We start from the raw sequence: 14,783 nt of genomic DNA, 5'->3' as shown, positions 1-14,783 counted from the left end.
TGTATTCTGGTTCTAAGAAATACAGTGGGAGGGCAAATGTACTTAAATAGTTTAAGCGGAAAGACTCTGCAAAATGATACTTAAGAGCTTACAACAGCCAATAAACAAGGAGAGGGAAGGAGGGAATTATTTGTATCATAAGGAGCAGGCAACAACAGATGCACTGGATTTAAGACAGCAACAACAGCATGGAAGGGTGGAAAAACCTCAACTTTGTGACTGACCAGCATAGAATTTCTTAAACTCCAATGCAAGTCCTGAAATAGCCTTGACTGTCACTCACTACATAAAGAAATTAGGGCTTAATATAAACAACTGGCCCACTTACCTGGCAAAACGTAGTTCACCCGTTTACTGGAGTTATTAATATAGGTTTAAAAACCTTAGCAACAAGAGATACAGACTGTTAAAATAAATTAAAAACACATCAAGAAATGAAAAATCTTCACTTATCTTTATTGCTGAATGTATGCATTGGCAGGCATATATATATATATATATATATATATATATATATATATATATATATATATAAAACTATTCTGGGCAACATTAAAAAAAAAATCAGTAAACAAGTCATCATATTTCAAAAATAAGATATGTAAATTGTATCACAGAACAGCTAGACCCTCAAAGTTTATTGGAGGCGCAGTGTCCCTCACACTCCAGGCTGTATAAATCAATTTTGACAAAGGCTTACTAGAGGCCTCTATTCTGGACTTTATCTACTGTAAAACTTGTCCCACTCGCAAATGTGCAAAGAAGGTAAGTAGTTCTATCTTGTGTGGGGTGTTAAATGCAGTGTTGTCATTATTTCTTTAGCTTTCATCACAATCAAAACTCTGAGGTTTGCACAGAAGATTGTTACAACTTGTGTGGGGTTGGGAACAGTGTGGTTATTTCTTTAATTTTCTACATAAACTTTACAGGTGTGCACAGCAGGTTTCTATAGTTTGTGTGAGGGCTGGGGACAGCATACTCATTTCTTTAACATTCCTATCAAACCTCATAAATGTGCAAAGAAGATCACTATAATTTGTCTAGTGTTAGTGTGTTGTCGAAGAACAAGTTGAAATACACCACAAATTAATGTGATCTTATTTTTTTCCCTTTTCTCAAACATCAGACATGCATTTGAGTGGCTATCTCTTGGAAACTGGGATAAGGAGGCAGGCACTTTGTGTGTATATATGTTGACACAAACATGTTGAGATATATATTAGGGGTAGTGAAAGAGGCACTCACTATTCCCGGGTATGATTTGTGCGTTCTCTGTTTATGGCTGTTTTGTCAGCTTCTAGCATTAAACTTTGGTAACAACTTACTTCTTCCTTGAAAGAAAAATTAAGACAAAATTTATTTCTTTAGTCATAATTTTGTTCAAGCTATCATTAGTTCAAAAAGTTTGGGGGGATGCACCTCAGAGCATGTAGAACTGCATGGGTTTGGGGAGCCTAGTGGCCCACAAACTTCTGTCTCAATTTAGCTATTTCCTCCACAGTTGTTAACAGTGTAGTTTTGGCCAGTTATGGTGGACTGAAAAGATTAAAGGATGTGTGGAAGAGCTAACAAGTAAGACAGGGTGTGAGAAAGCAAAAATAAATGAATGAAATACATGAAATAAATCTGCATGGTATGGGAAAGCCAGGATGTAGACACACTGGGGGGGGGGGGGCATTGGAAGGCAGTGGGGAGCCTATGGGATACTTTGCATATGACTTGGTTTTACCCAAGAACATTCCTGATTCCAGGGGACGCACACAACCGCTGGGGGGGGGGGGGCAGCAGCAGTGTAGGACCTTAGAGTACAATATGAAAAAACTTCTCTAAATGCCTGGCACACCACAGCTGGCGGTAGTCAGGCCACCCTTGGTGATGGTGGTTCAAATCACATACATCCAAAATGGGCACACTAGACTACAACTATCTCTCACATTATATAATGCAATACTTCTTGCCAGCCTAGTGCATCATTCTTCACCTTAAGGACACGCTCAAAGAACAGATCTTTATGAGAAGTAGTCGATAAAGAAAATGTTCAATACACATCAGCTTCTGAAAGGAGGACAGTTGAGGATTTACTGCAACCACAGACAATGCTGATATAAAGATGTTAAACCACTTTCCCCCTAAAATTATGCACTGACTTTCACTGTATAAACATATTGTTCTATGCAAGCAAGAACATACTTGGAGACAACAACTATTTTAATCTTGGCATACACACCTTTCTCTGGTAGATGGCAATCCAATCTGTAGTTGCAAACCATTTGTGATTTTTAATGTCATTTACACCATTCTTAAGGTTGCCGTATCGTTTAGTCAAGTCTACCTGGAGCAAATTCCTCAGTAAGTCTTTCAGATCTGAACTAAAATGTGAAGGGAACCGTACCTGTAAAAGAAGTGAGATTAATTAATTTAGACTTCACAGTATACTTATATGGGATTGTACGTTATCCTGTAAAGTTTTTCTTTTTTCTCTACTAGATCTATACATTTTTAGCTACTCATTGTCTTGAGTGAGTAGCCATGTCAATTAGATCTTCAGACTCCTAGTTGCTGCTCAGTAATATACGCCTACCACGGGCGTCTGCACCTTAGTACTATACATGCTTGAAGACTGTCTATAAATGCATCATACATTCACAAGGAATCAATGCATTCTTCCTCAAATCATCGGGGTTTGTTAGCTGTGCTTTACTTTGTGGAGTGCTGCCTCTGAATAAACCAGTGTGCTGTAATTCGTTGAGCTGTCTGTGCTGTATTCTTACAGTTTATGGTCTTTTCTACAACACTTGCTTCCATTATATCTGATTTTGTTAGCTATAGACCAGACATATAAGCAGTATTGCTGGTAAAAGTTCTGTGATGATATATTATATTACCAGTTGTCATTTTCAAATCACCAAGATCTGTGATATTATCAGCTGTCATTTTAAAATCAGTAAGACACTCTAAGCCCCCTGTCCCATCTTTGAAAATGGAGCATTCAAATGAAGCATGGTTGCTGGTGGCGCATCTGCCACACCCACAGCCGGCCTTAGGCATAAGACAACTAGGTGTCCACTTAGGCTGCTGCTCCAGCAGGGGGGCTTTTCCAGTATTTGTTTATTTTTTGTAGTAAAGAAATGGTTTCTTTAAAATATGTTGAATGGATACGGTAAAAAAATAAAAAGCAAGACAAACTGGATAGGGACACTGGGTGGTGAGGGGGGGGCATGCTATGAATCCCTTTTGCTTAGGGCACAGTTGACCAAAGGCCAGCCCTGGTCACACCCCCTGTACTGTTACTGCATTACTTCTGTAGTCTACTACCTTCTGTAGGGGATTAGACTTTGCTAGATATTTTTACTGCTAACTATGCAGGATAAAGAACAGCCCATGTGATATTTTTTCTTTCCCTTCCTAGTTACACACTGGCAAGTTTCTGTTATGCCTAGTTTGTCTGCTGTGCCTGTATTCTAGGCTTCAGTAAGGTAGTTTATTTCATATACCAAGCTGTACCACAATCACCAAAGTGTGGCAGAGATGTCCGCAAAAAGTACAGTTGTGTACACTTACCATAAATGTAGATGTTTGAGTGTATTCACTGCTGCAGTCATCACATTTGGGTTATCTGCCTGCAGGTAGCCCTCAGCCGGCCTGAATACCAGAGTCTTCGGATTTTTGCGCATGATGCTGTCGCTTCTTCCCTGACGTCAGGTCGTCAGGGGGTATAAAATATACAGCCGAAGCCATTACATCAGTTTTTCTTGCCACAGATGTCAGGTGCCCCCACAATAGGAAGCAATTATATGGTATGGTACACCCTCATCAAAAAGCAAATACACAAGAAAAAATAAATATACCAACAAGAAGGAAAGGTAGAGCCAAGAGACGTCAAGGGGTTGGAGGGAGGGTAACCAGGACTGCAACAGTGAACACACTCAAACATCTACATTTATGGTAAGTGTACACAACTGTACTATGTTCTTCGTGTTTCACTGTTGCAGTCATCATATTTGGGTTGATTCCCAAAGCTAAGGAAGGGAGGAGGAAGTTAAAGAGCGTTAGGGCCAGCTATTAAGCCCTGCAAGACTGCAGTGGCAAACCCAGCTCTGGATTTTGAAAAGATAGGCATGTAGTAATGCTTGGTGAAGGTATGTACAGAGCTCCAGGTAGCAGCTTCTAGGATGTCCCTGGTAGGGACTCCTCTGAGAAATGTCACAGAGGTAGATGCAGCCCTGGTGGAATGTGATCTTATCCCCTGTGGGGTAGGTTTTACATGGTGCTTGTAGCAGAAATGACTGCAATGGGCTATCCAGTTGGAAATGGTTTGCTTTGAAATGGCCTTCCCCTCTGCCCCTGCAGCAAAGCCAACTAGCAGCTGTTCAGATTTTCTAAGAGGCTTAGTCCTGTCCAAATAGAATCTAGGTTGTCTGTGCACATCCAGAGAGTGCAGTATTCGTTCCCCTTTGTTTTGTGGATTAGGGGAAAAAGGTAGGCAAATGAATGGACTGATTTAGGGCCACACTAGACACCACCTTGGGCATAAAGGAAGGATTAGTCCTGAGGGAAACCCTGTCCGCATGGAAGATAATGAAGGGTTCCCACTGCCATGATGGCCTGTAATTCAGACACTCTTCTTGCTGAAGTGATGGCTAGAAGGAAGGTTGTTTTCCAAGAAAGGAATTTCAACTCTGCTGTTGCAGCTGGATCAAAGAGGGGAAGAGTGAGCTTTTCCAATACAAAATTAAGGTCCTAGGCTGGAGTGGGAGCTCTCCTGGGGGGGGGGGTCTTACATTTTTGGCCCCTCTAAGGAATTGTTTTAGCAAGGGGTGAGAGAAGAGGGGTGGTTCAGTATTATAATGTGCTGAAATGGCAGAGGCATGAATTTTAATTGACGAGAAGGATAGGCCCTTGTAGAGCATTTCTGTTAAGTACTCTAGAATATGAGGTAAGCTGGGCACTGTTGTGCCCATCCACTGAGCCTGGCTCCAGGAACAGTATCTTCTCCACTTTTCAGCATAGGATTTTCTAGTTCTAGGCCTCCTTGCCTCCAGAATGTCATCCAGCACCTGCTTACTGAGGGATGCTAGAGGAGAGCTCAGGTAATTATTCAGGCTGCAAGGTTCACAGTTTGAAGCAGAGGGTGCAGAATCTGACCCGCCTGCTGGGACAGCAGGGAAGGGGTCTGAGGCAGGTGCCGTGGTTGTAGCAGTGTCATATTGCGCAAGAGGGGGTACCAGTGCTGGCGTGGCCAGTCTGGTGCAATCAGTATTGTCCTTGGCTTGTCCTGTTTGATCTTTAGTAGAACCTTTGAGAGGAGAGGCAGAAGGGGAAAGGCATAAACAGAGTGTCTTTCTCAGGTAAAGGACAGGGCATCCACTTTCCAAGCTTGACTGTGGGGAGTTCTTGTGCAGAATTTGTTCAACTGGTAGTTCTGAGGGGAGGCAAACAGGTCTACCTCTGGAGTCCCCTATTTGTTCCTCAAGAGGTTGAATATTTTGGGTTCTAGTTTCCATTCGTGTGGGTTCATGAGATTTCTGCTTAAATCTTCTGCCAGTGAATTTAGTTTGCCTGGCAAGAATTGTGCTTGTAAGTGTACTTGGTAGCTCAAGGCTGTGTTCCACAGAGCCATGGCTAGTCTGCAGAGAGGGTACGAGTGGGTTCCCTCCTGCTTGTTTATGTACCACATAACTGTGGTGTTGTCTGTCTTTACCAACAGTTGTCCTGAAAAAATACGGTCTTTGAAGGATGTCAGAGAATTCTGTACAGCTAACATTTCTTTTTGATTGATATGCAGGTGCATCTGTCTCGGGTTCCATTTGCCCTGCACTGCACTGCCCTGCCATGTGAGCCCCCCATGCAAGGTCTGATGTGTCTGTTAGGGTTTGGGAGGCAGGGAGTAGAGTGAAAGGGAGTCCCATGTTGTGGTAGCAGGCCGCTGCCCACCAAAGCAACTCTGTCTTCATACAAGGAATGATAGAAAAATGAAGTTATGTTCTTACCATAACGTTCCATGCAAGTTATTCATCTTGCCTTTGTTCTTTACACGTGGGTTCAGAGCCGATCCATCGGCTCAGAGTCGGCTGCTTTCCAAGCTCAAAATCTTTGAGTAGCTCGAGGCACAGTCCCTATCCCATGATGCTCTCCTACCAACCCCAGATCTAGTTTGCTGAACCAGCAAGAAAAAACAGACTAAGCAACCAAATTACAACATGTATATAGTACATAACTATTTACAATAGCTAAACAATAATATGGCTGAAAAGAATGACACTAGCAAGACCAATCAGACCAGCAGTCATACCCATTCTTCCAGAACCTGGAGGGGGACGGTGGGAGGGAGTGTAAGAACAAAGGCGAGATGAACAACTCACATGGAACGTTATGGTAAGAACATAACTTCTTTATGTGAAGTTGTTCAATCTCGCTGTTTGTTCTTTACATGTGGGTAGCATCCCAAGCACCCTAATCCTGGGCGGCTCATGGGAATGCATTCCTGAGAACGGTGGAACCAAAGAAAGCCCTGTCCCTGGAGGCCCTGTCCACTTTGTAATGAGTGATAAACGTATGAGGTGTGGACTAAGTAGCAGCTGCACAAATGGTGTCCAAAGGTAAACGGGCTGCGTGGGCTAAAGATGTAGAAACAGCCCTGGTAGAACGAGCTTTCACTTCATGTTCTAAAGGTTGTTTAGCTGAAGAATATACACATTTTATACAATCAGAAATCCATTTGGACAATGTAACTTTGGATACAGAAGAACCTTTCTTATTGTCTATATAGGAAACAAGTAGTTGATCAGATTTCCTAAATTCTTTTGTTCTGTCTAAATAAACCTCAACTGTCTGTGCACATCAAGCTTATGTAACATGTACTCCAATCTATTAGCATGATGTCTGAAAAAAGTAGGAAGGTCAATAGACTGATTCAAGTTTGCCTCGGAGCAGACCTTAGGGAGAAAGGTTGTATTTGTTCTTAAAGACACACTGTTGGGGTAAAAGACCAAATATGGAGGCCTGATAGAAAGTGCTTGTAGTTCAGAAACTCTACGCGCCGAACTAATAGCCACCAGGAAAATTGTCTTCCAAGAACAGAACTTCAAAGGACAAGATGATGCAGGCTCAAAAGGGGGAAGAATGAGTTGAGATAGTACCAAATTTAAATTCCAGGGAGTAACAGGATGTCTGATAGGTGGCCTAAGGTGATGAGCTCCTTTCAAAAAGGCTTTACATAATCTGTGGGACATAATATTAGAACCACTGCATCCCATATGGAAGTTAGATATGGCAGCCAATTGAACCCTTATCGTAGAAGCTGCCGCACCATCATGGAAGAGCAAAGTCAAGAATTCCAGAATACTTTGAACAGGAGCAACATAGGGATCAATACCATACTGAGAAGCCCAATGAACAAATCGCTTCCATTTACTGGTATAAAGTTTCCTGGTTGAGACTTTGTGAGAGGAAACTAAAATATGTTGCACCGCGGGAGACAAATCATGTGACCTAGCTAGGTTGGGAAGTGGAGCAGCCAAGCTGTCAGTTTGAGGGAGACAAGAGAGGGATGAAGAACTCCTGACGAATGAGTCAGAAGGTCTGGCACTGGGTCCAGAACCCAAGGTTCTTCCACTTGGTATTGCTGCCGGAAGGGGAACCATATCTGTTGAGGCCAAAACGGAGCTATTAGAATAACAGTCCTTCCCAGGCTTTTGGCTTTCTGTAAGAATCTAGGGATCAGTGGGATTGGAGGAAAGGCATAAAGGAGACCCGAGGGCCAATCGTGTACAAGTGAGCACCTTGGGCTGTCCCCCGGTGGAGGGTACAGGGCAAAGTAGTTTCTGCATTTGGCATTCATCAGGGATGCAAAAAGGTCGCAGCAAGGCTGGCCCCATCTGCGGAATATCCTTTCCGCCACTCATTCTTTGAGGGACCACTCGTGAGGCAACAGAATGGCTCTGCTCAGTTTGTCCGCTATCTCGTTGGATGACCCGGGTATGTGCATTGCTATCAGAAAGCGCCCGGTGGATACAGCCCACTGCCAAATTCTCAGGGCCTCTCGGCATAAGGGGTAAGACTTGTTCCCCCTTACTTGTTGATGTACCAGACTACTGACATGTTGTCTGTCTGTATTGCAATAGTCTCTCGAGGTAGAGAGTCGTGAAAGTGTTGCAACGCTAGAAACACCGCTCTCAACTCTAGGACATTGATGTGCAAATGAGATTCCATGTCTGACCAAATGCCTTGGACAGTTCTTCCCTGAAACAGTCCCCCCACCCTATCAGGGAAGCATCCGTGGTCACTGTGGCTGTGGGAGGGGGGGGGAGTACAAATGGGCGACCCACAGTAACTTGGTGGCTTTTTCAACCACCAAAGAAGGTCCTTTTTGCAAGCATTTGTCAGAAGAATCTTGTGTGACATTGGAAGCTGTTGATAAGACCACTGTGTGAATAGTAACCACTGGAGTATCCTTGTGTGCATTCATCCCAGAGGAACCGCTATGAGTGTCGCTGCCATGGTGCCTAACAGCTTCAGAACCTGGAATGTCGGAACTTTCCTTTCCGTTAACAAATGGGACACTTGACTTCGTAAAGATATTATGCTTTCTTGAGGCAATCTGACCAGGGTGGTGGTGGTGTCTAGATCTGCTCCTATAAAGGAAATATGCTGCGACGTCAATAAAGCAGATTTTTCGAAATTTATGGTTATGCCCAACCTGGAACACAGGGTGATAGTGTAATCTCTGGCACAAATCAGTTGATGCCTGGTGGTGGCAGTGAGGAGCCAGTCATCCAGATATGGAAACACCCGGAATTCTAAACGTCTCAGGTGAGCCATGACCACTGCCATACATTTGATGAACACTCTGGGGGCTGTGGTGAGACCAAAGAGCAGAGCTCAGAATTGGTAGTGACTGGCCCCCAGCCAGAAACGCAAATGATCTCTGGATGGCCTGGCCATTTTGATGTGGTAGTACGCATCCTTGAGATGTATACAGCACATCCAATCGCCCGTTTCGAGAAACGAAAGTATCGATTGAAGCGTGACCATCTGGAACTTTTCCTTTCTGCCAAAGGTGTTTAGTCTGCTGAGGTCTAAGATGGGCCTCCAATCCCCTGTTTTCTTTGGAACTAAAAAGAACCTGGAGTAAGTTCCGGATCCTACCTGGCTTGCCAGGACTGGCTGGATGACTCTTTTTTTCTAGCAGCCTTTGAATTTCTATGGCTGCTAGATTCCGCAGACTGGGTGGAACGTCTGGGATTCTTGTATGAATGGAAGTGGATTTCTGAGAAGGGAATGATGTATCCTCTGGTAACCATGCTTTTTACCCAAGAATCTGATGTAATTCCTTGCCAGGCGTCAGGGTATAAAGCTAAGCGACCCCCGACTGCCTCCAGAGCAGGACAGTTGGTCCTCCTCTCAGGAGCGCTGATAGGGCTTGCCAAGGAACTGCTCCCTGTCACCCTGGTTCTGCGGACCCCTTCTGCCACCTGGGCAGCGTTTACCATTATACACCCCTCCTCTGCCCCTGGAGGAGGGTTCACTACGTGTGTTCTGGAAAGCTCCTTGGGACTTTTGGAACTGCATTTTTCCACCTTTCTGCCCTTTGGGGTATGGTCTAGTGTGTTGGAAAAATGGACTCCTATGGCAGATAGAGTCTTTCCTTCCTGCTCACACCTAGTGAGTATCTCCTTGACTTTAGGTCCAAACAAGGAAGAGCCATCGAATGGGGTATTAACAAAGGAAGACTTGAAGGCTTCCGCAAAGGAGCATAAGCGCTTCTAGGATCGTCTCCGCAGAGCTATCACTGAACCTGCTGCCCGGCTAAATCCATCAGCTGGATAAGAAATGAGCTGCATGGACGAGTTCACAATAGAATTAAGGGTGTTAAGCTGTGCCGTCACTTTCTCAGAAACAGCATCATCTGTGTGCCATGTACAGTATATCCATGCTCTTTGAGGAGATTTCATTGAAGATGGGTAAAGTGGGTTAAATAGTTAAGCGATCTCATTGCAAATGCCGCAGAACTAAAAATGCATTTCCCATATCTGTCCATTGTCCTAGAGTCTTTATTAGGAGAATGAACAGAAGAAGAGGTTTCTGACATCTCTTTCTTGGTGGCCGCCACCACCACCATGGCATCAATGGGTACTCCCTTCGTAAGAAAAGACCTGTCTTGAGGGGAGGTAATAAATTTGTTGGGCCTCCGAGGGACCGGTTCCATGGAATCAGGAGACTCCCACGCCCTTCGAGCGACCAAGTCCATTAATTCATCAAAAAGCGGAGTAACCCAGGAGGTGGAAAGGTGAAACCCAAAGGCCTTCAGGAGCACCGACTCATCCTCAGTAGGGGTAAGGGACTGCCAGTCCCCCCTCTGCCTTAATATTTCAAGGATGTCTGCAAATGAGACATCCTCAGAGGAGGACCGTGGGGACCCTTCTGATTCCTCTAAGTCGGTGTCTGATGTTAAGGATTCCTGAGGGGAATCTAAATGCCTCCTCTTGCACACTCTCTTTCTAGGGACTTCATCAGTGGGGGCGTCTGGTGAAGTCTCTGTCAAGCAGGGGTCACCCAATGGGGTTACTTAAGGCCCTGGGTCTCGATGCTTAGTAGGGACCTGTGGTGTAGAGACAGAATGTGGCCCTTTAGGGGAGGAAAAGGAAAGATTCAATGAGGTAAGGGTCTTTGCAGACATGACCCTCCTCATGGCACTGAAGGCATCGGTTTCCTGACCCAAGGAGTCCGCTGATTCCGAAGAAGACTGCAACCTCCCAGTGACTGCGATCACAGGCTCCGAACCAGGACAGAGCCAAGCTCATCTGCGCTGAAGCCTCGAGAGGGAGAGTTGGAACCGAAGAGTCGGTTCGACTCTCTTCCACCGGAACCAGCGAGAGAATGTCGGCTCCGAGACTCTTCGATCGGAACCGAAGAAGTCAAGGTCGACAGGGCTGAGGGCACTGGAACAGGCCTCAGCTCCAAGGGTTCCACCACTATCAGATCCTCTCTTTCCAGCTCCGAAGGCTCGACTGGCCTCGGAGGAGGAGCAGACATCGTGGTGGGGGGGGGTCATAGGCTTCGAAGTCAGTTGGGACGTAGCTGAAAGCAATTTGGCCAGGACTGAGTTCACCAAAAGCCTCTGCACCACGTGGTCCACATCGATGTCAGAAAGGGTACCGGAAGAACGGGTTGAAGGAGCCGAAGAAGCCACCGACCTAAGGATCGGGGACTTTAAAACATCCGACACCGGTTCCAACACTGTGATTTGGCTCCGAGGTAAGAGTTCAGTGCATGGCTCCGAAGGCTGCGGAGCCGGCGACCGAGTCTTGCCAGAGGTGCTTGGAGCAGAGGACTTGTGCTCCGATGATACCTAGAAGACTTCGACCCCTTCGAGGACTTGGAGGTCTGGTCAGTCTTGTCTAGTGCTACTTGAAAATCTGGCTTCAACAGCCCTCTATCCACCAATTTCCTTCGCCTTTCTAACAAAACCCTGCCACTGAAGGAATGGCAGACAGAGCAATCCTCTTGCACATGAAGTGGACCCAAGCAGTACACACAAGAAACGTGGTTATCGGTGATGAACATCTTCTGTCCACAGTCACACCTCTTAAATCCTGATTTTATTTCTCAGACATGATACCAAAGAAACACACACAAATATCAGATCCCTGACTACAATAATGTAATAATGTCAATAATCCACTAAGAACTCCTAACAATTCAGATCCCTGAACTGCAACTGACTACAAGTATTCTTCTAAAAGTTTTTGTCACAAAAAAATTAAGCTACAACAAATCTAATAGCATCTATGAACAAGGAGGGGATAGGGAATTAAATCTGATAGAGCCCTGTCAAGTAAAACGCAACTAAAGTAAGGCTAAAGGCCTAGGAGCAACCGCTCTGAATTACAAAGACCAAAAAAAAAAATCTTATATAGTTAACTCACTGAACAACAATTACGAAAAATATTAAAGGTCTCACAAATATCAGATCCCTGATAGCTAAATACCCAAATATATATTCTTCTAAGAAGAAAAAAAGGTTACTGGCCCGAGCTTCCTCCGAAGATTGTGAGATCTGTTGCAGCGGCAAACTCGATCTGGGGTTGGTAGGAGAGCATAATGCGATAGGGACTGTGCCTCGAGCTACTCAAAGATCTTGAGCTTGGAAAGCAGCCAACTCGGAGCCGATGGATCGGCACCGAACTCACGTGTAAAGAACAAATGGCGAGATTGAACAACTTCCCATTACTTCCAGGTCCGGAGAATGTTGACACCATAAGCTTTTTAGATATCATTGGATTTTCCTCATATACAATCTTGCATATGGAATTAGTAGAATGCAAGAGGCCATGAACCCCAGAGCTTGCAGTATTTTCCTTGCAGATAGCTGGGGTTTTGTGGCCAATAGTTTGAAGTAGGTTGTCAAATAAACTTGTTTCTCCGGAGTGACGAATGCCATCTGGGAAGTTGTGTTCAAGCTTGCTCCCAGGAATACAATCAGTTGGCAAGGTACTAGGTGAGATTTCTTTTCGTTGATGGTGTACCCCAGTCAGATTAGAAGTTTCTTTACGAATGCCAGGTGTTGTAATAGCAAGTCCTGGCTTTCTGCCTGAATCAAGACAATCGTCCATGTATGGGTAAATTTGAATATTTCTCTGCTTGCAAAATACACTGGCTGGAGCTAGACACTTTGTGAACACCCTGAGCGCAGTAGATAAGCCAAAGGGAAGTGCAGAGAACTGAAAAGTGCATGGAGCCCACCCTGAAAAGTAGGTATTGTCTGCAGGATCCTCTTATTGGGATGTGCAGGTAAGCTTCCTTGAAGTCTAGGGTTGCCAGCCAGGCATCCTTGGCTAGCATAGGAAGAAGCTGTTGAAGAGTTAGCATTTTGAATTTTGGAACCACCAGAAAGGTGTTGAGAATAGAGAGGTCCAGGATAGGATGCCAGGAGTTGTCTTTTCTGGGTACCAGAAAAAGTCTTGAGAATAAAAACCTTGTCCCCTTTGTTCTGCTGGGACAGGTTGAATAGCCCTGATACCGAGAAGAGAGAGAACCTGCTGTTGGGCCTCCACCCATTGATTTGGGGGTAGGTCTGGCCAACCATTTGGGGTTGGTAGTGTGTAGAAGTGGAATCTGTATCCTTGGGAAACTATGTTCAAAACCCATAGGTTCATACTAGGCTATCTGCCCAAGGGCATTTACAAGCCTAGCCCATAGTTTTGTGGCTTACGCCACCCCTTTAGTATGGGGAACTATACCCATTATTTTGCTGTGCCTCTGTCGAGCAGTGACACTGAGGTAATCCCTGGGGTATATCTGCGATCTCCCATCCATTGGTCAAGATTTCTCTTGAACAAGGCCAGCGAGGTGCTCTGCCTCACATATACCGGGATTTTGTTCCACAGCATAGGGAGTCTTTGGGTGATGAATTTATCCCTCCAGCACGTCCTATTAATAGCCGTGTCGAGGTTTAAGTCTCCCGCTCTTGTGGCTCTGATGGATCTAGATTTTTTGAGGTGAAGCATATTCATCAAATCTGGGTTTGACATGGCCTTGTATGTTAGGCAAAGGTCACCTCTGAGCAAGCGGTGGCGACTGAATAGAGCTGGAGTTCTTTCAGTCGGGCAGCATAGGGCAGATTTTTGAGACCCTTTATCCTTTTGGTGAGGAATTTTTGTGGCCTCTCCAGCTGCTGCAAGTGTCGGGTCAGATACATTCCGAATGGGGCATTGTACTCAATCATTGGCCTGATGAGTGATGAGTAGAGGGAGACAATGACCTCCCTTGATCTAGATGAGAATCCCTTCATGATAAGGTGGGCAATGTAGAAGGTCTTCCTAACTACTTTAGCTACATGGGTGTCGAATGACAGACTACTATCAACCTGGGTCCCCAGGTCCCTGATAACTTCTTCTGTGCTCAGTGGATTGCCACCTATTTGGTAGCTAGGGGTAACCTTGTTTTTCCCGAAGGGTATGACTATGCATTTTTTGGCATTTAACTTTAGGCCATGGCTCTGGCACCAGTTATTCGTTTCTGTGAGACCCTTCTGAAGGATATCTGTGTCAGATGTGTTTTTTACTATGGCACCCAGTTTGCAGTCATCTGCAAACTTTGTCAGCCATAACCCTCCTGTGTTTGCTTGTACTTGAGTAGATGCCAAACAAGAGTGGGCCTAGGACTGAGCCCTGTGGGACACCACTTGTGACAGGCTTTGAGTCTGACATGGCGCCAGCAACTCTGACCCTGTGGGTTCTGTCACTCAGCCAGTTTGCAACCCATCTTGTGATGTATGGGTTAATATTTAAGCTAATGAGTTTTTCAATGATACCCGAGTGGGGTATTGTATCGAAGGCCTTCGCCAGATCGAGGTAGGCTGTATGGACTGCCTTTCCCTCATCAATGGCTTTGGTGACTGTTTCGAAAAAGTCAACCAAGTTTAAAAGGCATGATCTGCCTTTGACAAAGCCAAACTGGGTTGGATCCAAAGTCTGCAAATTCCCTATGTCTTTATTTATGAGGTCCATTATGATCCTCTCCATGGCTTTGCAGATAAGGCTTGTCAAGCTAATGGGCCGGTAATTTCCAGGGTCGGTGGAGGCACCGCCTTTGTGAAGTGGGACCACAGTTGCAGTGCGCCACTCCTGGAGTGCGTATCCAGAGGTAAGGCTCTGATTAAACAGCTGTCCTAGCTGTGGGTTTAATTCCTCATTGAGTTCGTGGAGCACACAGCCGGGGACACCATCAGGTCCCATGGATGCTGTGTTTTGCTTTGGAGAGAGCAGTTCTCACTTGGGCGT

At 45.1% G+C, this 14,783-nt stretch overlaps 1 protein-coding gene across 5 annotated transcripts in view; it reads right to left on the bottom strand.

Annotated features, from left to right (window-relative positions):
- LOC122809023 (cAMP-dependent protein kinase catalytic subunit beta) overlaps positions 1-14,783 on the bottom strand; it is a 2,062,609-nt gene that overhangs the window by 86,008 nt on the left and 1,961,818 nt on the right. For all 5 annotated transcript variants that reach the window (XM_044080223.1, XM_044080224.1, XM_044080222.1 and 2 more), the window contains one exon: positions 2,228-2,392. In XM_044080223.1, coding sequence (XP_043936158.1) covers positions 2,228-2,392 — 165 coding nt within the window. The remainder of the gene's footprint in view (positions 1-2,227; positions 2,393-14,783) is intronic.

Source organism: Protopterus annectens, chromosome 8.part0 (assembly GCF_019279795.1).
Source record: "Protopterus annectens isolate FY-2018-M chromosome 8.part0, PAN1.0, whole genome shotgun sequence".
NCBI lineage: Eukaryota > Metazoa > Chordata > Ceratodontiformes > Protopteridae > Protopterus > Protopterus annectens.
Note: the sequence above shows the minus strand (reverse complement) of the source record. Positions and strands in the feature narration are given on the sequence as shown.